This window comes from Periplaneta americana, chromosome 3 (genome assembly GCF_040183065.1).
Source record: "Periplaneta americana isolate PAMFEO1 chromosome 3, P.americana_PAMFEO1_priV1, whole genome shotgun sequence".
NCBI classification, from domain to species: Eukaryota; Metazoa; Arthropoda; class Insecta; order Blattodea; family Blattidae; genus Periplaneta; species Periplaneta americana.
Genome location: NC_091119.1, coordinates 209,097,667 through 209,124,952, shown reverse-complemented (window position 1 = coordinate 209,124,952; position 27,286 = coordinate 209,097,667). Strand labels below are relative to the sequence as shown.

General features: G+C 38.3%; 1 protein-coding gene across 3 annotated transcripts in view; it reads left to right on the top strand.

Annotated features, from left to right (window-relative positions):
- The window catches only part of LOC138697002 (uncharacterized), a 61,313-nt gene that overhangs the window by 10,008 nt on the left and 24,019 nt on the right, over positions 1-27,286 (top strand). Inside the window, exons 3-9 of one of the 3 annotated variants that reach the window (XM_069822592.1) lie at positions 5,945-6,144; positions 8,056-8,197; positions 9,053-9,326; positions 12,845-13,009; positions 16,770-16,988; positions 18,092-18,284; positions 21,806-21,983. In XM_069822592.1, the coding sequence (XP_069678693.1) occupies positions 5,945-6,144; positions 8,056-8,197; positions 9,053-9,326; positions 12,845-13,009; positions 16,770-16,988; positions 18,092-18,284; positions 21,806-21,983 (1,371 nt within the window). Of the gene's footprint in view, positions 1-5,944; positions 6,145-8,055; positions 8,198-9,052; positions 9,327-12,844; positions 13,010-16,769; positions 16,992-18,067; positions 18,285-21,805; positions 21,984-27,286 lie in introns of all 3 variants that reach the window. The other 2 variants (XM_069822591.1, XM_069822589.1) reach the window with 2 other exon arrangements.

Genomic DNA, 27,286 nt, shown 5'->3' with positions numbered 1-27,286 from the left:
GAATGGAGGTATCGTGTGGTTAGCACGATGAGCCCCCCAGTCGTTATAGCTGGTTTGCGTAACCGGATTTCGCTACCTATCGTAGCTCCCCAAGTGCATCACGGTGCTGGGTGGCCACCGGTCCCATACACTGGCCGAAATTTCATGAGAATTTCTTCCCCCATGAGGACTCGAACCAGCGCGCATTCTGTAACGCGAGTCCTAGGCAGGGTGCCTTAGACCACGACGCCACGGCACGGGACCAAGTAAACATACACACATCAAAAATAGTTTTGCATCACCTCGGTCCCAAAAGTTCCTGGACCTTGACTTTGAATACTTATATTGCATCAATAACATAGCCCCTTATACTATTCATGCAATAAAGAAAGCTGATGTTACTTTTGTCTATCTCTCTTCCGTTTTTATGTAAAGGTTCAGGAACTTTTGGGACCGAAGTGATGCAAAACTGTTTTTGATGTGTGTATTTTTGTCTTTCACCTTACAAGAGTTCTAATTACTACAGAAAATAAACATTTATCCTCATGTCCGTAGCAGAGTCACCTTCGGTTACAAGCCGGAGCATGCATAAGTTTGGCAACGCTGAGCGGAGGCAAGGGCGGAGGCGAAATACGAAATGCGGCAGAAACAATGATCCATTTTAATTGATTCTAATTCACGTTAACACTTTGTTTAAAAACTTAAAATTGTTTATTCGACACGTTAAAAGTGTTAACATTTATTTAAAAAAAAGTTATGAACCTTAGACAGACGGCCCGTTTCGACGCCGGTGCTGCGTCATCTTCATTGTCCTACGAACTACTTTTGTTCCTGTTGTTCTTGAATTCTGCCATTTTAAATTGCGCGCCATTGTTGGATACTGCTTCCTGGAGAGTTGATGTTGGTACCATTGTGTAGTGCAGTTCAAAGCATTGTCAGTCAGTATGTAGTCAGTATCAATGACGTTATAGTTACTTATGAACAGAATCTTTCTATCAATAAGTGTTATTATATGTATAGTAATACCAAATTATGGCAGACTACTGACTTAAAATATGACATATTCTTTCTTTTATCGCTTCGGCTGTTACAGTTATAAGCAGAGCACACAAAAGGCATCTTAATTACGGGATTTAAAAATCTAAACGTGCTGATACGTCTCCTTCTGCTAAGGCGAGCTAACCAGTTAAAACATGGCGGCCGGTAGTTCAAGCTAGTACCAACAAGAGCGCTGATACAGACGTGAACAACATTCTATATTCTGCTTCTATAGCTCGTTGGTATGGACTATGGAGGGTTGATCAAATGAACATCGTGCGTTTGTAATTGAAACTTTTTCAAAAGTGGTGATAGTGTGGTCATACGAACGCAGCGTTTGTTTCGGAAACTTTTTGACATTGGTCGGAATGATAAAGTTCCGTTCCGGAAGTCGATTATGAGATCGATCCAGCAGTTCAGAGCAACAGCATCTGCAGCAAACGAGAAACACCCTGGCAGGCCACGTGCGGTTGGCACCCCGGAGAACATTACAAGATTAACAACTGCTTTACAGCGAAGTCCAATGCGATCAGTTCGTCGGTATTCGCAAGTCCTTCACATCTCGGACAGAAGTGTGCGACGGATGTTGCATCTGGATATGAAGTTCCATCCCTACAAGCTCCAAGTGGTGCAGGCACTTCAAACTTTCTGTACACATCTCCAGAGGTGATCAACACTCAACCCGATTTTCTCAACAAATTCATGATGTCTGACGAGGCCCATTTTCACTTATCGAGCTATGTGTACAAGCAAAACTTAGGTACTGGGCACCTACCAATTCTAATCAGATTCTCGAAAGACCACTTCATCATACCGCATGTGGTGTGGCGTGTCTGTGCAGTGCACGGGTGCCGGCAGAATTAATTCTAAGGGGGTGCAGATAGCACATAAAGTGTACTTGTTTTTTTGAAAGATGGGACTGACAGTTAAGCGACCGAGCTTGGAACTACAGTACCATCTTGCCAACATGGACTACCAGCTGCCAGCTGATGGAAGCTAGCAATTGTCGTTAAGATGGCTGACGTTAAAACATTAATTGACAATTGACGCGAAGGTAAGAAAACAATACAAAAATCGACAGAGAATCAAAGACGAAACGTACCAATGCTAACATTGTGTGCACAATAAATGTTTCCAAGAGAGCTATTAAACACTCGCCATGTGGGACCTGTAAGTTTGGCAACTCAACCGTTGTTACCATAGCAACAGGCCTACCACGCTATGTGATATTCAGTTTTTTTTTTTTTCCGATCGCAACGCTCCTGTCATGTCCCATCTTTAAAAAAAAAAAAAAACAAGTTTAGTGCACTTCGAACATAAAATAGGTTAGGTTTAGTACACTATATCCACGGCCGATTTGATGTTCGCTTCGCTTCTCCTTTCCCGGCCTTGACAATTCATTTTGATCCCTGTTTTAAAGCTGTAATCGAGAATATATGAAATTCCCGCCAGATAGCACTGACTGCCAAAGTTCACTGAGGAATGTGTGTATGGTTTCTTGTGCGATTATACTTTGTAATATTGTGCTTCTTTCCACTGGTTTATGAGTTTATTGTGATATGATTCAAAATGACGTATTGTTGTGTACATTTCGAATAGAAAAAAAGAGTGGAAGAACAATATCATTCCACGAATTTCCGAGTGACAGGGAAAGATGGTTATATCTCATGACCAGAATATTGTACGAAATGGAAATATAAAAATTTGAGATTTATCCTTCGAAGAGGTGGAAGAATTCAATTTTTTTTTTTCATTTTAGTAGGTTATTTCACGACGCTTTATCAACATCTCAGGTTATTTAGCGTCTGAATGAGATGAAGATGATAATGCCGGTGAAATGAGTCCGGGGTCCAACACCGAAAGTTACCCAGCATTTGCTCATATTGGGTTGAGGGAAAACCCCGGAAAAAACCTCAACTAGGTAACTTGCCCCGACCGGGAATCGAACCCGGGCTACCTGGTTTCGTGGCTAGACGCGCTAACCATTACTCTACAGGTGTGGACAAAAATTCAAATATCTTGGAGCAACAGTAACAAATATAAATGACACTCGGGAGGATCTCAGGAGTCGGAAGACACTATTCCTAAAGCACTGCAGAGCAAAGTCAGGAGCGCACTCCAGGAACTAAAGAAGAGAAAGGCACCCGGGAGAAGATGGCATATGGAACGAATACCTTATTTATGGGGCAGAACAGATCACCACACTAATTAACAAGGTACTGCAGACGGCAGTCATACCTGAGCAGCGGAAAACCAACACGATCATATTATTACAGAAGAAGGAACCAAAAGACGACTTAAGCAACTATAGCCCCATAAGCTTAATGTCCAACTAGGCTAGTATAAAGTTTTCTCTAAGATGATAATAAGATTAACACAAAGTCCCTAGATGAAAACCAACCCAATGAACAGGCAGGTTTCCACAAGGGTTTCAGCACAGCAGATCACCTTCAATGTGTAAACCAGGTTATCGAAAAGGCAGCAGAGTTCAAATAGATGCTTTACTTGGTGTTTGTAGATTACAGCAAAGCATTTGACTCCATTAAACACACAAGCATATTGGAAACCCTACACAAACAAGAATAGAAGCAAAGTACACAAGAATATTAAGCAATCTGTATAGTCAGAGCAAAACCAAAGTGAAGACGAAAAGAGAGGGACAGACCTTCAACCTGGAAAGAGGAGTCAGGCAGGGCGACCCCATTTCTCCTAAGCTCTTCACCAGCTGTGCTGGAAGAGGTATTCAGAAAACTAAAATGGGACAACCATGGCATTGTCATTTACCAACTTAAGATTCGCTGATGAAGTGTTGCTTTTCACTGATTCTGCCAATGAACTACAGCAGATGCTTCTCGAGCTGAACGAGCTCAGCAATGCAGTCGGCCTGTTGATGAATCACAGCAAAACAAAAATTATGAAAATAGAGGTGATTGGAACAGAGATGCACTATGTGTGTATACCTTGGCCATCTCATTCTCCCACAAAATGGACAAAGAACTCAAAAGGAGAATAGCCCAGGCCTAGAAGGCCTTCTGGTTTCTTAAATTCGTACTATTGGACAAGAGTCTGAACCGAAAATTGAAACTGGATGTACTCAACTTGCGTCTTCCCTATACTGCTCTATAGATGCCAGACGTGGTCCTTCACAGCCAGACAACAGAAGAACTTGGACCTGCCAAAGGAGAATGGAGAGGCTTAACATGAAGAGACAGGATATCTAACAGGGAACTTCAAGGACTCACAAATTTTGAGAACATCGCACAATGAGCTGCAGCGATAAAGTGTAAGTGGGCTGGGCATATGGTGAGACTGCCTTACGACAGGTAACAACCATGTGGGACCTCTGCGTAGGAAAGACGAGCAGACCCACTGAAACAAGGAGGAGGAGCTCATTGGTCCACTGTCGCATGCAACAGGAACGAGTGGAAGGAGTTAACATACAACTCAAAAGTGGCTGTGAGTGGAAGGACTTAGTGTACTAACTCAAAAGAAGCAATAGACTGCGAACGTGTCTGTATTCATAGATGCCACCTTCTAGCTCACATAGAATAGCTCACCACGAGAGCTTTTTTTTTTTTTTTTACGAGCTTTCCCCTCTAGTAGGAGACTCTAGCTCTTCAAGGGCATTTTGATTTCATTCTTACCTTACCGTCTGGAAAAAGTTCCGAACTGATTGCTGTTGATGCAGTTGGATCACCTTCATCTAAGTTTACGAATTTCAACATGGAACCTCGTGTTCTTTCCTTTTCCTTGTCACTTTCATATTATTATCAAATTAGCGCACATTAGTTCATGTTTTTTCTTTATAAAATTCGTATAACACTGAATTATTAATAATTGTTTTAAATTGTATATTAAATTTATTGTTTTGGCCACCCTAGGAAATTGGCATGCACGCACTGCACACCTACTAAAACCGGCCCTGGATCTGTTACCCCTAAAACCACACTGATATTCCCCAATAATTTCATCTACATATGGAGTTAATCTTCTCAAAAGAATATAGGACAACATTTTGTATGACGTCAATAAAAATGATGTTCCTCGTAAATTACTACAGTTAGTCTTTTCCCCCTCTCTTAAAGATAGGTACAATTATGGACTTCTTCCATTGTTCTGGTACAATTTCTTTTTCCCAAATAGCAACTACGCGCTTTTGAATTTCACTAGGTAATGCGTTTCCACCCTCTTGTATTAATTCTGCTGGAATTTGATCGATACCTGGGGACTTGTACTTTTTCAGCTTTTCTATCACAATTTCGACTTCAGAATGTGTTGGTTCGGGTATAAATGGCTCAGCAGTTTGTATTTGAATTTCGTCCCGATCATTTCTATTTGGCATAAAAGTGAAAAGATTAGTAAAAAGACAAAGTGAGTCCACAAGACTCAACTTTCAGCAAACGTGGCACAAGTCAGCATTCAGTGAACACAGTGTAGCATGCGAGCAGCAGAGAAGAAAATGACTGACACACACCTGTTGAAAATGGCTGTAATAGACAGTAAATTATTTAAACTGTTTTAGAAACCTTGATGGTACTTTAATGTCTGTCACAAGAAAAGAAAATGGTCAGTATCTGCAAATGTGCCCTTACCTCTGGCTCCTGTTAATGTGCTGCTAGGAACAAATATATAGTCTGAGTGACTCAACTGGTTATTCTATGACGTTCTTCATTTAACTTTTGTTTCCTCATTAGGATGTCGCAGCATGGAAGATTGAACTGTTAACTGTACAGCAATTTTTGTATCTGTACTATTTTTTAAAGTCTCAGACTCTAATTTTTAAAATATAGAAAGGAATTTTACTGTACAGCAAAGGTTTTCATGTCCATGATATAGGCCTAGCTAATTTGTTTTATATATGAGCAACCTTATACCACAACACTAAACTTTAGTGCTGTACTAGTTATATACTCTTTGTGTTTTGTAGTGTTGGTTTGGACCCCGATGACGAGGACAAGATGGACCCCAATATATTTACAGGCTTGGAGATGTTCCTGGATTCAGACATGACGGAGGAAGAGCGGTGTCACTTCCTGGAGACAACTGCTCCCTCTATTGTGCACAGGGCTCTACAGTTGAAGCAGCTGAAACCAGCTGGAGGCATGCGGTTCAGCCTGCAGCAGCAAGGTGAGCCCCACGACAACGAATTAAGCTAATAGCATTCAATTATAGCCATATCAGTCCAAGTTTCAAATACATGTTACTAATACAAAAATACTAGGTATACTAAAAAACGGGCGATTTTGAATCCATGATATTTGTTACTGATACATGCTATGCAGGGGAGCCACGGACTCAAAAAAGTTGAAAACTACTGGCTTTTATAATTGTGTAATTGTTAACTTAAATTCCAGTGTGCACTAAAAACGAAATTTGATATTGTTTGCAACTCAGAGTATACATTTCGTTGAACTAGATCATACTCATGGCTTACAGTACCAATATTAAGGTTTTATTTCTTTAGCATATGCTGTGTGTGTTATGTTACGATTTTTACAGATGCTTCTAATAATGGGGAGAAAAGGTTTTTCCTGTAACGATTAGATACTTTTTACCACTATATGGTGTTCATGCTCAAGTTTACTAGACATTGACGAAACTGCAGACATTTTTAATCATTAATACCAACAATATTTTCTGCAAACTTAATATGACACTAGATCGTGAAATCCTTCGTATTGGAAGTGCTGTGCGTATTGTGCACAACATAAACTGCTTCTGATTGTTTACCAGTGATGCAGAAATTGTGATTTACGAAATCTACTACTATGCCATAGTTGAACCATGAAAGGATTTCTGCAGTTTGGTGAGGTTAAATACAAGAAACTACTTGGTTATACAGTAGCATGCAAATTAATCTGAACAAGCCATACTAATATTAAGATTTTATTAATTTGTCCTACAGAATAACCTCTGTAATATTGACAATTAATATTTGAGGAGAAAAATTCTCTCTGGTGCTGTGGATTGAATTCGGTGTAGCTCAGTGGTCAGAGCGCTTGGTACGTAGAACCAAGGACCCGGGTTCGATCCCCGGCACCGGAGAAAATTTTTCTCAAATATTAAAGCCATACTAAGTACATTAAACTACAAGTTCAGGATAAAATGTATGTTCAATTTATGTGGTCTTCCTTGTTTGTAATTGGCATGAATTTCATTAAATTTTCACAAATCATGTTCATTTCTTCATCACCAAACAAGAATAAGAGAACAAATCATTTTTTCTTTTGTAGAACAATCTAGTTTTGCCATTCTCCTTTTACCAAATGACCACAAGTTCTCAATCCGGTTGATATCGGGCGAGTTACCTGGTCAGGGGCGTATTCTGGTTGAAGACATGTTGCCAGATCTTGTTGAAACACAACATTGCCATCTGGAAATGATTTCTGCAGCTGTGGTAAGACTCTAGTTTCCATATGCGAATATTCTTGTCACTGTTCTTCATTCCTTGAATCAGGCCCCTTGTGTGTAAAACAGCTTCAGAACGTTACTATTGGAAATGAGCTGATGAAACCTTTTTGGATCCTTTAAGAGTGTAAATAACATGGTGGCCATGAACCTCGAAATGAGATTCATTGGAAAAAAGTACCTTCTTCCAGTCATTCACTATCCAGCTTCTATGTAATTTTGCCCATATCAGGGGTTAGAAGTTGCTTTTTTAATGGCTTACAAGCCTTTCGTCCAACTTGCAAAGTCTACAACGCACTATTGTAACGTGAATGTCTGCCCCAGTTGTAGCTGTTAACTCACAGGTTAAGTCGACAACAGATAGTCCAAGATTTATTTTGCTTTCCCTAACAATTAAACTCATCTTGTGGTGGAGTCTTCCTTTTTCGGTCACATTTTCCTTTTTTCTGGGGTGTGATGGATGGAACTAACTGTAGCTAAGCCGACACCACATTCTCCAGTTTTCAAGACGACATTTTGTCAAAAAGGACTCGTATTATAATCGCGTAAATACACTAATCATGGAATGTCATACCTCTCACTTGTTAGGTGCATCATTTACAACGTGCTACTATATAATTTGTGTTCCAGCTGATAGAGTGGAGCTGCAGCGGGGGTTTGTTGCATCGCTCCTGGCCCATGCTTTCTTCTCTACCTTTCCAAAACGCACTCTCAAGACGCACCCGACACTGCAGGATTTCAATTTCACAAACTTCTTCAGGCATTTGGATATGTAAGTAATATCGCACTGTGTGTCAGGTTATTTAAGCAGTTCTTTGACTTATAAAATGAATGCACAATGTGCGTTCCTTGCCTAAGTCTTGTTAATTTCAAAAAAGAAAATGCAGACTAAGAAATTCCCCATCGTATATCCAAATTTCTCTCGTGTAAATGAACGAATTTCTCGTAGTTTATCTGGCATATGTGTTTTTTTCTGTTAACTATCCTTTATATTGCTCCAAAAGTAAAAATTGCATGATGTTAGTTCAGGAGATGGAGGCCACACATTTATCCTAACTATTCGGTTCCCTCCTCATGGCATCCATAGTTTCATTGCCTGTATGAACAGTAACAAAATCTTGCTAAAAGAATGCGTACAACTATTCTTCCTCACTTAATTCATTGAAAGCTAGGTCTAGTTGATGGATCTCAGTCTGATACTGGTAGTGTTATAATAAAGATTCTTCCTGTTATTTTTTCATTTTGAGTAGCACGCCAGACACCGATTTTAGAATCAGGAAGTGCAATTTCATGGCAGATATATTGGTTTCTCAATATTTTGCTAATTTACCCTTCTAGGAAGGTAAAACCAAGGTTCATCTGGGGGGGGGGGGAAATCTTATGGGTCAGTATCTCATTGTGAATATGATTTAGAATCCAGTTACAAAAATTTAGTCATGTGACTGGGTTAGCAAGACGTAGATCATCTAGGATGGTTACATATATATGGTTTCAGTTTTAAGATTTTTGTTGCTGCAAATGTAGAAGTGTTGAAAAACTGAACTGTTCAGCAAGCTTGTTTTTGTAGAAGAGCATTCCACTGCTACTGTGACATGGACGTGCATGAGACATTGTCTGCCACATGCAGGAACTGCCAGAAGGCCAAGCTGCGCAGCATCTTGCACTACTTCGACAAGCTAGAAGTGGACGGAGAGCCCCAGGGCACTGTGACATACTCCCGGAAGGTGATGACAAGCAAGGAGTGGCTCACCATTGAAGACTGGCTGGAGAGTGCACAGGCCCTCTGCCCCCTGGCCATCAGGCACGAGGGCAGGCTGGAGCGAGCAGAGAGCAGCCTCTTGCAGGTGTGCTTCACAAGCAGCCGCCTGGGCGGCACCGTGCTGGGTGGTGGTAGCTCGCAGGTTCGTCCATACCAAGTTCCAGTCACTATACGAAACTTTATGTAGTAGTAATAGCTGTTAGTCAGTGCACAGCAAGTCAGGATTGTTTGTACCAAGTTCCAGTCAGCATAAGAAACTTTATGTAGTAGTAATAGCTGTTAGTCAGTGCACAGCAAGTCAGGATTGTTTATACCAAGTTCCAGTCAGTATACGAAACTTTATGTAGTAGTAATAGCTGTTAGTCAGTGCACAGCAAGTCAGGATTGTTTATACCAAGTTCCAGTCAGTATACGAAACTTTATGTAGTAGTAATAGCTGTTAGTCAGTGCACAGCAAGTCAGGATTGTTTATACCAAGTTCCAGTCAGTATACGAAACTTTATGTAGTAGTAATAGCTGTTAGTCAGTGCACAGCAAGTCAGGATTGTTTATACCAAGTTCCAGTCAGTATACGAAACTTTATGTAGTAGTAATAGCTGTTAGTCAGTGCACAGCAAGTCAGGATTGTTTATACCAAGTTCCAGTCAGTATACGAAACTTTATGTAGTAGTAATAGCTGTTAGTCAGTGCACAGCAAGTCAGGATTGTTTATACCAAGTTCCAGTCAGTATACGAAACTTTATGTAGTAGTAATAGCTGTTAGTCAGTGCACAGCAAGTCAGGATTGTTTATACCAAGTTCCAGTCAGTATACGAAACTTTATGTAGTAGTAATAGCTGTTAGTCAGTGCACAGCAAGTCAGGATTGTTTATACCAAGTTCCAGTCAGTATACGAAACTTTATGTAGTAGTAATAGCTGTTAGTCAGTGCACAGCAAGTCAGGGAGTGGAAAGTGCTGCACCACTACTTTTACAGTGTTCTGCTCTGGGGACAGTAAATAAAATGCTTACTATTAGAAATGTGCCAGATAGTCGACACAGCTTCTTTACCATGAGTATGTAGGAGAGGCGCAATATCTTGTATGCAAACAACACAGCATATCCGAAAATTAAGATGACATATGGGATGAAGTATGTATCATTTGTCACAGTACAACTGTGTAATTCGATGAGGTAAATAATAAATGAATTGAATAACGTCATTGAAACAATAAGTTATTGTTGTTTTCTAATGCTAGGCATTTAACAATAAAGTCATTTGACCTCTTGCACTCCAATAAAACAATAATGGAACTATAAGTAAAAATATCTATTTTTAGTAAAATAGGCATTTCAAAAAGGACTGTACTGATAATTTCTATTTAAATTTTCAGTAACTACTCCTTATCACTTGGCATCTAAGACACAATAATGTGCTCAGAAAATTCTTACACTTCAGTCTAAAAAGTCCATAATTTTCAATATGACAGCATACAAAAATGTAAGAGCATCTCGAATACAGTCATAGTTAGCGACTTTGAAATGATGGAATTGTTTGACGCTACAATTTTAATCCAGACCTTCTTTGGAACTTGAGCAGTAGTGGCATGATGGGGCATGTTTCATGGCAGAATAGCTGAAGAAGTGCTGTGGGATGTTTTAGGAAGCCTTGCATGTTATTTTATACTTGTCCATGCTGCTACATTAAACAGTCTAATATTGATACTATTTGTATTTATGTATGTTTCATTTGCAGAATGAGTGAGTAACTTGTTGAGGATACGTTGTATTGTGTGTTTGTTACAATCTTTTTCTAGCTGTCCTTTAACATGAGGTGATTTTATTAAGCTTGTGCAATGCTTGTGCCATAATAACTTATTGTTTCAAAATAACCGTGGCGAAACACAATTCAGGACCTTGTAGATGACTCAAAACCATTTGCAAATGTGAGTTCCAAGAGGACGAACTAAAAAACGCTGGCATGAGACTGTAACAGATCCACTTACGTGACACAATATTGTGGCAACCATGCTGGAAACTTCTCGTTGCCTCGAGAGTCGAGCGCGCGTCCGGCATAAGGGAGGGCGCGCGGGAGACGAGACTCGATCTCTGCGGGGAGCTGGGCGTGGCACGGAGAGGAGAGGGAAAACAACGAGACGCTGGGCCGCGGCAGAGAGAGGGAAGAAAAGCAACTGCGACTGAGTGGAGAAAGCCGGAGAAGTCTCCAGAAGCGCAATCCTCTCGACATCGTAGAAGCTACGCGAAGTAGTACATTCGAGAATGTGTGACTTGATAAATAAAAGCGAGCGGCCTTCGAGTCGGTCAAGCCAGATTAGTTTCGACAGCCAGCTCAGTTTGTGAATCAGCAACGTCCAGGCGGAAGCAACGCGTCCAGGAGTCTTGGATTTGTCGTGCAGTGAACTTGAGTAACTGTAGCAGCGTCCAGGCGGAAACAACGCGTCTGGGAGTCTTGGGTTCGTCGTGCAGTGAACTTGAGTAACTGTAGCAGCGTCCAGGCGGAAGCAACGCGTCTGGAAGTCTTGGGTTCGAAGTGCACCGTGAACTTGAGTGAGTGAGCTAGAAGAACTAGCCAAGGCGAATGAACTGAGAACTGACAGTTTTATTTGTACATACTGTAGTGCTTTGTAAGCATTAGTTAAGATTAGGAGTACATTGTTATTCTTCTCAGTAATCCACGTGAATTGCCATTGTCGTCTGTGGAGTGCAATAACGAATACTGTGTTGCTGTGTTGAGTGGAATACCCATTGTTGATGGGTGTGTTATTAAAGTTTAGAAGTAAAAACCACATTGTTGTTTGAATTAAAAGTTACAATATAATTTTGTGATTTCGTTACTATTATCCTGGTTTCGAAATTCCTCTCCAGACAGAAACATCTGGCGTACTGAAGTTTACCTGAGTTACTTCATATGGATTTTCGTCTAACCAATAAACACAATTGTGATGTTTAACATGTCCGTTAAAGCTGAAATATGCTACATCTGTCCATAACATCGAATACTAGAAATTTGTATCTGCTTCATTATGTACTACAAATAACTCACAACACTCCATTGGTTTGTCGCAATAATTTCCGTGCAGTGCTTGAACTAATTTTGGGGCCCATGGTTTGAATTTAAAATTTAGTCACTCATACATGTGAAAAATTCGTATATAAAGCAAAGAATGTGTTTAATTATACGATGCGTTCAATTTAAGAGGACTGTACATTGAACAATAGGCAACTCAACTATGTGTATATTTGTTTGTAGTAGTAATATAATTTTTACATCGTATGTATATCATAACTAGTAACCATGCAGCATTCAATTGTTTTGTTTTGTAAATGTAGCGAGGAGTTTGTGGTTGAGCACGGTTGTATTGTTTATAGTGAATGGGATTTAAGAGATGATGCGGCCACGTGACGACGCTGAAGTCATTTTTTTTTTTTTTTTGGTGACAGAATCATATGTCCAGGACTACAGCCTCCAAGATCTCCAGATCTTACCAGTCCAGATTACTTTTTGTGGGTAGAGCTGAAGATAAAGATCACTGCTGCCATCTAGAGTGTAAACATCAGAGTGCTCCATAATGTTGCTACATGCTGCAGCTGTCTGTGGCAAATCTCTTTTGAATTGAATGCTCTGTGATTGATATGTGAAGCCATCTGTGTATGTCCCCAGGAGTGTGTGCAGTTCTGCACCCAGCCAGAACTTCTGGCAATTTTACCTTATGTGGAAGCCCTGGAGGACAACGAGGTGCTGGCAGTGGAGGGTCTGCTGCAGGTGGCGCGCATCGTGGACCCGCACCACAGAGCCACGTTCGAACCTCTGCAGCAGCCGCAGATCGTGAGTACCAGTAACACTTACATGCCAGTCTGTTTGTGAATGAAGCTGCACTACAGTCATGAAGTTCATGATGCGAACAGTCAAACACATTGCATGTACACAAAGTCAATCTTCACTCTTTTCAAAGTAAAGAAACACAATTCTTCTTCTCCAGAATGGTCATCGGAATTGTCACTGTGATCCACAAGAATTTAGCAGTCTCTGGTAAAAGATTTACAAAATTCGTCATCACCATTTGCATGGGAGGCCTGGGGGCCTGTTTCGGCTCAGAGAATCTCTCCATCTGGTTCTAGGACGACCAACATCTCAAATTGTTTTTGTAAATTCAATTTAGCGAGGTTAACGATCCTGATGCCAAAATCTGTTCAGTTGTACATTCAGTGCATGGTATAATTCCTAAGACTGCAGTAACTGCAAAAACAACCTGACAGACAGTCGAGGAGCCTTAGAACGCAGTGACAACTCTGACCTCTAGCAATCTCAGTCATTTACCACTATTATAAATTGTACGGAGCAAGGATTCATGAAATTTTAGCACCTGAGATAATAAAGAAAAAAATCCTCAATGAAAGCTTCTGAAGCACAGCAAGAGTTACAAAATTAACAACATTTTAGTATATGATATGCAAAAGTTTGGAAAATTTGTAAAGAACATTTTAAATGGCGATCATAGAAGAATAATTTCATTTAGAAGATATGAAATACAATTTATTATTGAGAACAGAGTAGGCTACTAGGAGACATTGAAATTTTTAATGAAGTTCTAAAAGAGGGGAAACATAGAATTTGTGGTCAATTATACATATCAGGAACTCTAGAACTGTTGCCAGTGCTTGAAAGAAGTCTGTTGCAGTACTTCCATTTCAAGCAGAGAGCAGCTCTTAGGGATATCTACCTGTAGAATGTCCCCATAGAGATTGGAGCTCATGGCGAGGTGTAAATGTCGGTGCTCTTAAGTCAAATTGATCGCTGTGGCTGTTGTTGAATGTTTCACCTGTTTGAACTAGATAAAATAATCACTATATACTATGTTTGCTAAAATATCATTCACAACAATGTAGCCCGATGTAAATAAAAGCTTTAAGGTCAGCATTCAGCTAGCATACTCGCAGACAACAATGCTTACAGGAGCTCACTAAACATTTGACTGTCATGGCTCCTTGCTTTCTGCCGGCTGGCCAGGCAAAATAGAGAATACACGCACTCGTAGCCAAAACACACCCTGATCAAATTCTCAACACACAGATCAATTTCAGAACACACACACTATTTGACACCACATTTCACAATCGAACTCACCCACACAACAGGCAGCGAAGTTCGAGATGACGCCGAGATCTAGTAGGCTGTGAGGATGGTGTGAAGAAGCGCCGAAACAGCTGTAAGCCGCACATGCTTACACAATTAACACGAGTAAGATCGCCATTTAATCAATTATTAATAAAACTAGTTAAAAAAGTGAATGAAGAACTATATTCATATAATATAAGAGGACACAAACTATCTTAGACAGAGCATAAACAAAATGGCAACCATTTAGGCTGTTTCTTAATGGGTCTTTTAGCATTTTACGGGAGTTGGCCCATTGTGTCAATTCCCAACCTGGAGGACCAGGTGATTTTTAGTCAAGGTTTTCTTTCTCTAGCCTTTGATAAGTTAATACCATATTGCAAGGCAGCAGTGCTAGTTTTGGTCTGTCCTGAGTATTTTATTTTCCTTATCTATACCCATAGAGAGAAAGGGATTGGAAGATGGGGCATGGGACAATAGAGAAGAATGGAAGAAGGCCATAGAATCCTAAAAATGGGTACAGGAAGAAGTCATAGGACATTGTAAAACCTTACAATAAAAGGATATTATATTACCACTATGTTCGTTCATTCTTGATCGATACAGTTTCAACCCTTGTATATCAGTAATGATATTATTAAACTATAACATCGCATACAGAACAAATAACACTACAAAAACATCTCAACACACAAACAAACAAATACAACCACACAGGCGTGTACAAACTCAAATGTAACACCTGCAACAACTTCTACATAGGACAGACAGGCAGATCATTTCAAACACGTTACAAAGAACACATCACAGCCATAACAAAATTATAAAACACCTCCACATATGCAGAACACATCACAAATGCCAACCACACCCACAGAGACATCAACACAGACATGGAAATACTGCACATCCAACCAAAAAGCCAGAAACTCAACACACTAGAACAATATGAAATATACAGACACACGAAAACACACCCCAACGATATTCTCAACACACAACTCAATTTCAAAACACATACACTCTGTGACTCTACACTACGAACGCACCCACACAGGAAACAAGAGGCGCCAAGACCAACAACGACCAGTTCCGAAGATGACCGAAAATAGGTCGAAACATGTTAACAAGGTACATTAATAATATTTAACACAAGAAAGTTCTTATCATACATATTCCGAAGTGATACAGTGTTAAAAGTTGTGTAATCAAGATGTATGGATATTATTAAATTTGTAAAATATCTGTACTGCGTTAAATATTGAAACTGTCTGGTACTTTACCAAGTGACTAGTAGTTGCGTGCAAAGTACCGCATAGGTTCAATATTTAACACAGTGAAGATATTCAACAAGACAATTTAATAATATCATTAACAATATATTTGAATTTAATGAGAGGTACAGATTGGGCTTTTCCCACTGCTGTTAAAGAATAAGGAATTCTCAGCATCCTGAAGGTTGGCTCTTTCTTTGTCTTTAGGTGAGAAGGGTATCCTACTCGTTGGAGTCGTTGTAAGCACCTAAATCTACTTGACTGACAACAATTGTCGGGATAGTGCAAGTTACAAGAGCGAAGATGATATGAGGATTCCAAGGTGGAAGAGAGAAGAAAAATAAAACAAAGTAGATAGCCTACATGGGAAAGGCAGCATACTGGAAGAAAAAGATTTACCTGTTTGTAACGACCCCAACGAGTAGGATACCCTTCTCATCTGAAGATGAAAATAAGGCCAGTCATCAAGACGATATGATCTTCTTGTTTATTAACAGCAGTGCGAAAAGTCCAGTCTGTCCCTCTTCTTACTTTCTCCCTCTTGAGTTTGCTACAGTACAAACCACAGCAGTGACATCAGAATTCTCTCTGTGTTAGTGGAGGGACCGACGACTGTCACTTCAAATTGATGAAATCGATTTTAAAAGCCTGGAAATATTTTCTTGTAAATCCTGATTGGAAAGAAAATGTGTTGCACATGTGATGTTGATAACATGATGCAAAAGTAGAAGAAAGAAATGTGTTTCATATAACTTGCAAGAAAATGATCCGGTGTTATGATTGTACGGATCCATTGCAGTTGATACACTTAGTTAAAATGCACTGATTATAGTTTTAAGAGCTGCAAAACCGTATATGATGTAGAGAAGAATATCGTTATTTAGATAAACATGGTTACAGTCATAATCTTTGCTTATATCATGTATTGACTTGCTGCACTTGGAACTACAGAATATGCAATAAGAAGCATTCTAGTTAATACCATGAATAGAATTTCGTTGAAAAGTTGCTTAATCGTTCTTCTCCTCATATTTTATTTTTTTAAATCTAAGCATCACAGACAAAGACAGTGACGTTCGAAGGAAAACGCCCTGTAAGAACAATATTGTTAACCTAAAACAAATTCATAGACTGAGTATGGAATAAGATGTCAGACATCAATTGGATAGACAACAATTTCTGTTTTGTGACTGCAGAGATCGGTATGCTGTATGGACGCAGAGAACTACTTGCGCCTCCCCATCAGTCAGTTCGAGGAGGACAATGTGCTGCGGGAGCTGAACAAGGTCTTCCTGGCCTTCCAGCAGCAGACGCACCACCAGCCTCCACAGCCTGCGGCCCGGCGACTCTCTCCCATTGGGGAGTCCTTCAGCTCCACACCGCCCGAGGCAGAGTCTTCCAGACAACAGCCTCAGGTAGCAAGTGAAACTCTCTCACTGTCGTCAACAGCATCACGAGAGGGATCACGCACGAAATGTTATTTTATTCTGGAATTTTTATTTTTCGTTCTTTCACTTGATAGGAAATGCGGAGAATGGGAGAGTTATGGTTAGCCTGCTGATCAATTTTTTGCGCTGCCCATCCACGACATAATCTGTGTTTTCCTCTTTCACATCCGAGTGCTTCTCCTCTGTCATTCTTCTTGGATCCTCATGTTTGCGCTTCGTTTCCGAATTATAATTTTTGTTACATAACATTCGAGTTCACTGGCAGAACACTTCATTGGGCCAGAAATATAACCATGATATAAGAGATGAATTTAAAATATTTAACCTAAAGCATAAAGTACAGAAATGAAAGTGAGCTGATATGAACATAAACTTTAGAAAGACTGTCACTTACTTTACTTCACTGTGCACCTGAAGGGAGGAGGAATATTGACTGTCCATTAACAATCTCTTGAAGTGGAAACAGGGCTGTGGCCTAATTCCAAAAAGAACATATACTGAGTCTTCTGCACCCAGCAAAAAATAGTTTTTCCTTAGTCAAAAATTTTATTTTCATTATTATTCATTTACTATAATATGTTGGAGCTTGATATACTTTATTATATTGCAGCCATGTTCGCACTTGCCTAGGATAAGTATCAATTCTTTAATATTTTCTTATATCAATCAATTCTTGTCACTGTACTATCGTTTCAAGAAGATTATATTTTTTTATACTATGTTGTTAGTTGTATTTGTATTTAATGTGCTTTGAAGACGATAGAAATTACTCATTTAGCTGTTAAGTAATTTTCTATTTCTACATCTTCCCAATACAGCGTTACTAGAATGGGGTGTGATCTCTTGACTCTGGTGCTCCCACCCACAATTGCACAGCACAAGAGTGAAGGCTTAAGGTGAATCAAGTCTCGGCAGAGAAAGCAGCTTCTGCAAGTCAGCAAGATTCTACTTGGGATTGTCGATCACAGAGACATACAAATGACAACTAGTTGTGTTTCGTGCTATATATGTTAAATGTTGTTGAATCTGCAATTACCTGCTTGCAGCACAGTGTTGCTGCCGTGTTGCAGAAGGAATGGCTGAAGCCGCCAAGTCCAAATGGATGCCGTGGCAGGTTCATAGTGCTGGGATCCTCGGGGGAGTGCCTGCCCGTGAGCAGGCAGCCCGCGACCACCTGCAGCCTCTACTCTAGCTGCCACTCCACCGCAGGCACGTCCGACGAGTTTCACAGCGCCCGCACCAGCATCGACACTGAGGACATTGGTCAGTACACGATATATGGTGCAGGGATGGTTGTGTGATTGAATTCCGTAATGGCCCTAAAGACCGGCATAAAAACATACCCTCATTTGTCGAATCATACTATCACGCCATATGGAGAGTGGGATTCGTGACAAGACTTAGAACCTACAAAATAAGTTAGAAAGTGTAGTAGGGTATGCGAACTAGTTAGGAGAGTTACAAGTGTACCAAGAGCATCAAGTGAACTTCTGGCTTCCAAGATTGCACCATCAAATGTGAAAAATTGGCGGAAGATGATGCTCATTTATTCTAATTTTCGATTTGTTCGCTTATTAATTGTACATACATTGACACTGTGACCCAGTCAGATTTTTAATCCTCATGTTACATGTCACAAACCTACCAAACTAGGCCAGTAACGGAAGCTTCACTTACGAATGTCTCTGCCCTGAGTCATATTTGAATTCGCGATGTTTTGGTTGAGGTACATAGGACTCTGATAGACTGTGGCATTATATCGAGACGAAAGGTATAGTTATATCAATGGATCAGTCATCAGACTAATGAATGAAATGTGTTACGATGTCATTTAATGTAATCCAATTACTAGTGGTCAGTGGTGAGCACTGAGCACAAACAACTCATCAAATTTTAATCTTCAGTATCACATGTTCACGTCACAACTGGATAGTATAATCGTTGTGTATCTTGCACAATATGCATCTGATGTACCATTATGTATAGCTCTTGAACTGTTTTTAGATAGTTTTAAGGTTATAATTTTCTGCTGTAGTGTTTGAATGATAATGAACACATTGTAATTGTAAAATAACAGCGATACGCCATAATATTCTTTAATATTCATGGGGCGTAATACCATTGACCCATTCAACCACTTCCTTCTATTCGTTTGCTTTAGACATATTATCTTACTGATGTAAAATTATAATCTATTGAATATATTTTTAAAGTTTTTAACAATTTTAGCATTACATTTTATAGGCAGTGACTTCCATGAGAGAATGTTTATGTAAAATAGATTAACTCCAGTGACGTAGCATGGCAGATTGTCTTTTTCTAATTAAAAATTTGTTCCTGATAAAGTCTAAATAAAGCACTTTTGACAGAACAGTCGCACTATCACTGCTCACATGTATGTACTGAAGCTGACCGATATGTTCTGACCAGAGTTGCCAGATTATTTTCAAGGAAATTCGCAATTATTGCTTTAAAAGTCGACTTTTAGAGGGAAAAATCGCACATTCAATTTCCTATCTTAACGAGAGACATCCTGTTATAATACCTACAACAGATACACTGCGAATTTGTATAATATATCTGTTGATTCGTTAATAATAATTCAGGAAATTGGTACTTCTTTCATATCTCATACTTGCTCCTTTAGAATATTAATGACTATGACCGTCTTCTGCTTTGAATTTACTTCCGAGAGTCATTTATATTTGTTGCTGTTACTCCAAGATGTTTGAATTTTTCAACCTCTTCGAAGGAAAAATCTCTAATTTTAATGTTTCCATTTCGTACAATATTCTGGTCACGAGACATAATCATATACTTTGTCTTTTTGGGATTTACTTCCAAATCTATCACCTTAGTTGCTTCAAGTAAAATTCCTTTATTTTCCCTAATCGTTTGTGTATTTTCTCCTAACATATTCACGTCATCCGCATAGACAAGAAGCTGATGTAACCCATTCAACTCCAAACCCTGTCTATTATCCTGAACTTTCCTAATGGCATATTCTAGAGCGAAGTTAAAAAGTAAAGGTGATAGTGCATCTCCCTGCTTTAGCCCGCAGTGAATTGGAAAAGCATCAGATAGAAACTGGCCTATACTGACTCTGCTGTATGTTTGACTGAGATGCATTTTAATTAGTCGAACTAGTTTCTTGGGAATACCAAATTCAATAAGAATATTATATAAAACTTATCTCTTAACCGAGCCATATCCCTTTTTGAAATCTATGAATAACTGATGTACTGTACCCTTACACTCCCATTTTTTCTCCAATATCTGTTGAATACAAAAAAATTGATCAATAGTAGATCTATTACACCTAAAACTGCACTGATGATCCCTAATAATTTCATCTACGTACGGAGTTAATCTTCTCAAAAGAATATTGGACAACAACAGTGATATTCCTCGAAAGTTACCACAGTTAGTCTTGTCCCCCTTCTTAAAAATAGATACAATTATGGACTCCTTCCATTGTTCTGGTACAATTTCCTTTTTCCAAATAGCAAGTACAAGTTTATAAATTTCGTTAGATAATACGCTTCCACCCTCTTGTATTAATTCTGCTAGAATTTGATCGATACCTGGGGACTTGTACTTTTTCAGATTCTCTATCGCAATTTCGACTTCAGGAAGTGTGGGTTCAGGTATAAATGGCTCAGCAGTGAAATAGTGAGATTAATCATATTCTGAATATTTTTATTTATTTTTGTTCTGACATTAGTGTTTTATTCCTGGCATTTTATTTTATCAAAGAAATTTCAATTTAGCTGTAGTTATATTCATTAATATTACTTTCCTTACGTTGGTAAGCTATGTGTTTTTTCAATAATGGAACAGAAACTACATTAGACTTTGCTTTTTATCCCTAATATTTATTTTAATTGCTCTTGCAACAATTCTTCCATTAACTATGTCAATAGGTATGTACCCGTCACATCTGTGATAGTAGAAATTATATTATAATTTTGCAAATTAGGAACCCTTTTGTCTGATATTTTCAAGTATAATGCATTAAACATTCAACAGGCTGTATTACAAAAATTGTTCACATACCATCAGTTCATTCACAGATTTTTTCCTGGAAAAATGTAAGGTCACACCTATGACACACAGTTTACAATTAATAATAATTTATCTTTACATACAGTAGTTGTTTAAAAAATAGTTTTCAGATATCGTAATACAATCAACTGCATTTAAAGTGGTATAATTTGAAACAGGAATATTGAATCTGATATATTTTATAATTACATGAAAATGTACATCTGTCAAACCCGTGACAATGGAATCCCTCAGATATAGCTCCCTGTGAAGCTGACATGAATAATGTCAAGGGAAAAATTGTTCTGGGGCTGTGTATCGAACCCAGGACCTTTAGCTGAGCTCGCCAGCGCTGTATCGACTGAGCTACCTAGGAACTGTACCAGACACCGGCTCAACTTTTCCCTCTATATCCACATACCTTAAGTGGGCTGACAAGAGTCAAAGAAATTGCAGCGAGATGAACGTCAGATTTCATGGGTATGTTTCAGAGTGATTTCTGGGACACTTTCTCGTTTTGGTAACCAGAAGACCTGGCAGTGGATCAAATCCTCGACAGAACTGTCACATCATCATTCAATCAACCATTTGCTACAGCCAGATATTTACAACAAGAGCTTTTGGTATCGGATCAGACAATTAGAAACAGACTCTGAGAGAAGGTTTGACCTCTTATAGGCAACAGATGTTAGAGAGTATATGGATGGGTCTGCTGGTAATTGCATGAACTTTGCTTACAGAGAGTGAAGACGTTCGGCGGTACAGTGCCCAACTGGACACACCCGAGCGACGGTCCACGTTCGCAGAACGCCTGCGTGATGCTCTGTGCAGGGAGACTCAGAGCACGTCGAGCACGGACTCGAGCTATGCTGTGGGCATCAGCGTGGCCGGCTCTGGACTGGCAGATGGCGACATCAGGTGATCAGAATTCATATACTTGCGTTCATTTCTTCATTTTTTGACGCAAAACTACGTTTTTTTCCTCACTAGGAATGGCTTGGGGGAAGGAACTTGGTAATCGCCGTTACATAAAAATGCAACCTTCTTCCTTTTCCTCTTGCTATCTTCCCCTTGTTCTCCTTCATTTTCTGCTCTGCAAGATGATGCTTTATGATCTATACTGTTTCTACTAAAATCTTTCTTTCAGTTTGTTGAATCTTTGTTTCGACAACAAGGCATTATTTTCTGTAATGGTAGTAGTCTTTTCATTTATGCCTTCCTCTAAAATTTTTGTTTTCAACATATCTAGTTAACTGCTACCGTGACTCAGTGCAAGAGCACTGAGCTTGTGAGCCAGGAGATCTAGTTTCAAATCTCACTCTACCTTGAATTTATAACTTGTTTGGGTCCAGGCACACAGGGGTTTTCTCTATGACATCCCAACAATTCTCCATCATATGGACCCATACTGTAGAAAGTCTCTGATGACCTGAGTGGTCTATACTTCTCGGCACTAGTGACATCAATGAGCCATCTCTGCAATCAATTGCACATCTAAAATTTTCATATTCCATGGGCAAATTAATCAATAAAATAATAAGAAGATCTTTATTTATCTCAATCCCAATTTCATGCAATTTGTCTACAATATTAGAAAAACTTTTTGTATATTCTCATAACATCTTCATTTTGTTTGTTTCATTACAGAATACATTGATGGTGCTGGAAAGGCATCTTAATATGTCTGAACGGTTGCTAGCATTTTAGTTATTTCTCAAACAGCAGAAATAACTAAAATGCTCTCTCAATTAATATCACTCAATAAAAAAAATTGTGTTCCAATGGATACCATCCCATTGTGGAATTCTGGGAAACGAGAATGCGGATGCTTTAGCAAAGAAGGGCAGCAATGCTACTTACAGACCTGTTACTAAATCTACGTATTACTATGTGAAGAGATTTATTAAATCTACATACTTAGACTTCAACAAACAAAATTTGATAACACAATCTCAAGGGAAAAAATTGAATCCTCTGCGTCATAATCCACAGTTAATACCCGATTTACCACGAAAATCGTCTGTAGCTGCATTTAGATTGGCAACAGGCCATGATTGTTTGGCCAAACACCTGCATAGAATTGGAATATATCAGTCCCCTAACTGCCCATTGTGCAACTCAAACCAAGAAATGGATTCGGAACACCTCAAAATCTGTGCTTCTGTGGCTGACCATGATAATATCTTTGAAAAATATTGGAGTGCAAGAGGTCAAATGACTTTATTGTCAAACGCTTGGCATTAGAAAACAACAACTTTTCCTATGGTGTACGAATGTATCTTCTGGATAAATTCTTCCTATATAGGAGACGGCAGTACTTTGGACAGGTCAAAACGCAAGTCTAACTAGACAAAATTAACAACTTCTCTCCTATCTAACGGATTTTTATGAAACTTTGTACTGCAGTAAAGTTACAGGCACCATATATTTCTTGTGCACTAACTCTGATTACGAATATATCAGAGGAACTACTCCTTTAAGGGGGAGGAGGTAGATTTAGACAAAATAACAACTTCTCTTTTGTCTAAGGGCACGGCCATACGAGCTACGTTTATCGCAGGTTTTTTGCGACAAATGTAGCTGGAATTATAGACTGGATTGAGTTAATTGCAAGTGGCCATATGGAGCAGTAAATGTAGCTTATTAGGCGCATTCCAAGATCGTGTCGCAACTGGAATGCATCTGGGTCCATCTCTTCTGCGACAAATACTGCTGCTAGGTGGCAGACATAGCAACAATTACTGCTGCTAGGTGGCTACAAATGTAGCTCCGATGTGCATTTGGTGTCAGTATGTTTGTCATTTCGTTTACATATTGTAGCCAGGTCATCATTCCTTGTAAACTGGAAGTATTTGACTTCTCTGCCTTTAGTTTTCTTCGCATAATTGTTGCATCTGAACACGGCACAATCTAGCATTTTGTAGTCTTTAAATCACATGAAGGAAAACCTGTATAAACTTTTTATGTACATTTCTTAATTATACAATAATAATAATAATAATAATAATAATAATAATAATAATAATTATTATTATTATTATTATTTATTTATTTATTTACTTACATACTTATTTACGTGCATACTTATTTATTTATTTATTCATTTAATTAATTTATTTATTTATTTATAACATTAACGTGCTAAACAACAGCACAAAGATCAATTACAGTTTAGCACAAGATACAATAAACAAAACAAAACATATTATGATGAGAATGAATGAAAGAAAATGACAGTGAGATGAAATGGAAACAATCGAACAAATAATAAAAGATATTAAATAACAAGTAAGGATATATTTTGCATAAGTAAAATCAAATCAAATCGTGCAAATTAGCACTTTTAATACACCTGGCTACTGGTGAAAGGGATTTATATAATTTAGTGAAGAAAATTCTTTGACCACGAAAACCTTTCACGGGAATTCTAAGATAGGTGTTACGTGTGAAAGAATCACAATCAATGACACCATTAATAGCATTACTAAAGAAAGCGTAATCAATATCCTGACGTCTCGAATACAGACTGATACAGTTAAAATATATACTAGATAGTTCATAATTTAAGGGGGAGGAGTTGGGTACAAATCTGAACGCACAAAGAGAAATTAATTTTCTTCGGATATTTTCTAGTTTAGCTGAATCAGTAGAAGTAATAGAGTTCCACGCAACAGATGCATATTCTAACTTAGACCTTACTAAAGCTTAATATAATGTATGTAGTGTATTGGGAGAGGAAAAGGAATAAGTAATAGACCTACTGAGACTAAGCATTCTTAGTGAATGATTAAATAAATGGACAACATGGTCATGAAAGTACAATTTAGAATCAAGATAGGGTAAACTATATAGTCATTGGCACTCTGATAGTTACTGAAATCTTTTAATTAATTTCCTCTCTAATAAGGTTTTTAAGACCAATAGTGCCATCTGAGAGCAACAACTGCATTCAATGATACATCCTCTTTGAAGTAGTACCGAAATTTTCCACCAGATTGGCGTTGTTTTGTGTCATGGCTGCTTGATATCAGGTGTTGTATACTGTATCAAAAATAGAAGGCATTTTCTTAAGGTTAGTGTTAAGCATTTTGTCTCTTAATATACATTACTGTTTTTCTTAGGTTCATGCTATTGTAATGAAACTTGTACAAATCCATTGCTGAAGGTTTCTTCTATTCAAATAGATGTAGTTTAAACATCCTAACCTAAACGATCACCAAACGGCGGGTTGCCAATGACTGTAAAGAAAAACATGTCGGTTTCAATTATTGGCACCCTGTGCCAATGACTATACCTAACTGATTCACGTTTTTATTGTGACATTTTATCGCCATAATGTTTGTTACGATGCTACATAACCTAAAAATAATTTTCATGTGTTTAAAATTATAATGATATTTACCAGTTATTGGCATGTGGTGCCATGTATTAGTATGTGACTGTCACTACTACTGTTATAGTTATTGGCAGTGCGAAACCAATTGGTTTACAGTATTATTTTCTCTCCCTTCGAAGATTCATCAGCATGAATAACGTAAAATTTGAAAGGATAAAGAAGAAGAAGAAGATTGGAAGTAAGAAATGTTACAATCCACAGCATTTAGAGGCAGCTTTAGATAACATTCGAGGTGGAATGCCCATAAAAAAAAAAACCGCAGCAAAGAAATACAACTTTACAATTTCGACTCAGTGCCAAATTTTCAAAATCTTCAATGGGACCTGCACCAGTCCTCAGTGAAGATGAAGAAAAACTGTTAGTAAAGTGTATTGTTACCTGCGCCAGAAAAGGATTTGCTCAGAGGACGCTGGATGCCCAACTATCTGTTAAAGAGTTCCTAACCATGAACCAGAGAAAAACACCTTTTAAGGACAATATGCCTGGGGATGGGTGGTTTCGATCATTTCTTCGTCGCCATCCAGAGGTTTCCATCCGAACAAGTGAAAGTGTAACTTCATCCAGTGCCACCATTTGTGAAACAGTTGTCAGAAAATGGTAAAGAATGATTCGTCTATTTATTTATTTTTTTTTTTTGACGTTTTAAAGCACATACATGATCGTCATTTACTACTTGACTTAAATTTTCCATGTAGCCTCTATGTTTATCTTTTTGAAGTATGTACACCAAGAAGAATACAGAAAGAATGGCATTTGTCATAACATGTAAAACATGGAAAGTACTTTTCGAGGAGAAGGAAAGTAAGAAAAAAAGAAGAGGCACTTGTTAAAGAAGAAAGGAAAAAGAAAAGAGAAAAGAAGAAAGAACTAAAAGAAAAAAAATGTAACAGTTGCGGAAAAAGGGGAATGTGCTTTAAATGTACTAAGACTGTTAGACCCACTGACTTAGTGTGTTCACTATGTAAAAAACTTTTTCCTAGAAAATGTGTAACAGATGATCACAATATACACATGCCATTACCAGAAGACGATGATTCCTATGTTCGCCACAAGTGTTTCCAGTATGCTGATAGTTCTCCTAATTGGATGGATGAGGTGGTGGCGGTGGCGGTGGTGGTGGTGGCAGTGGGGGTGGTGGCGGTGGTGGCTCTATTTAACGAAAAACTTTCAAGTTATTTAAATGTGCTGTAAAGTTATTCTACAAAACATCCCCTCTGAGTAGACTATGTGCACGTAATAATAATCTTTTATTAGAGAAAATGAATTTTAGAAACAACGAATAATAATAATAATAATACAATAAAACTTTGGGACAAGCGTCTGACATGTTAGACCTATTCGTGACCAATTAATTTTCCTTCTTAAACGAATTAACATTATTGTTAGTTACTGGAAATTCCTTATTATGAAAGCCATATTTTTAAACTTTAAATTTATATTAATATATTTATTTCCGCTTTAGTAAATCCCAAAGGAGGCTCAGAGAGTCAAAAGAGTTTTATCCCCTAACTGACAATAAATAAAGAATAAATATCATGAAAAAAAAAAAAAAGTAATAAAAGTACAAACAATCATGTAAAGTGAATGACCATGCTTTAATTTTTTTAGCAATGAGATAGAAAGAGAAAATCACATGTCATGTAAAGGACGCGTAGATTAAGACTTTAAAAACAGTGAAATAACAAATCAAAGTTATTCATTTTACAGTAGAGAATTACAATAATTTAATGTAATGTCAATTTACAAATGTGTATGGATACATGTGTAAGCTAATTTTAAATACTATTTTCTTAACTTTACTCCTGTTTTTTGTTCCTTCACGAGA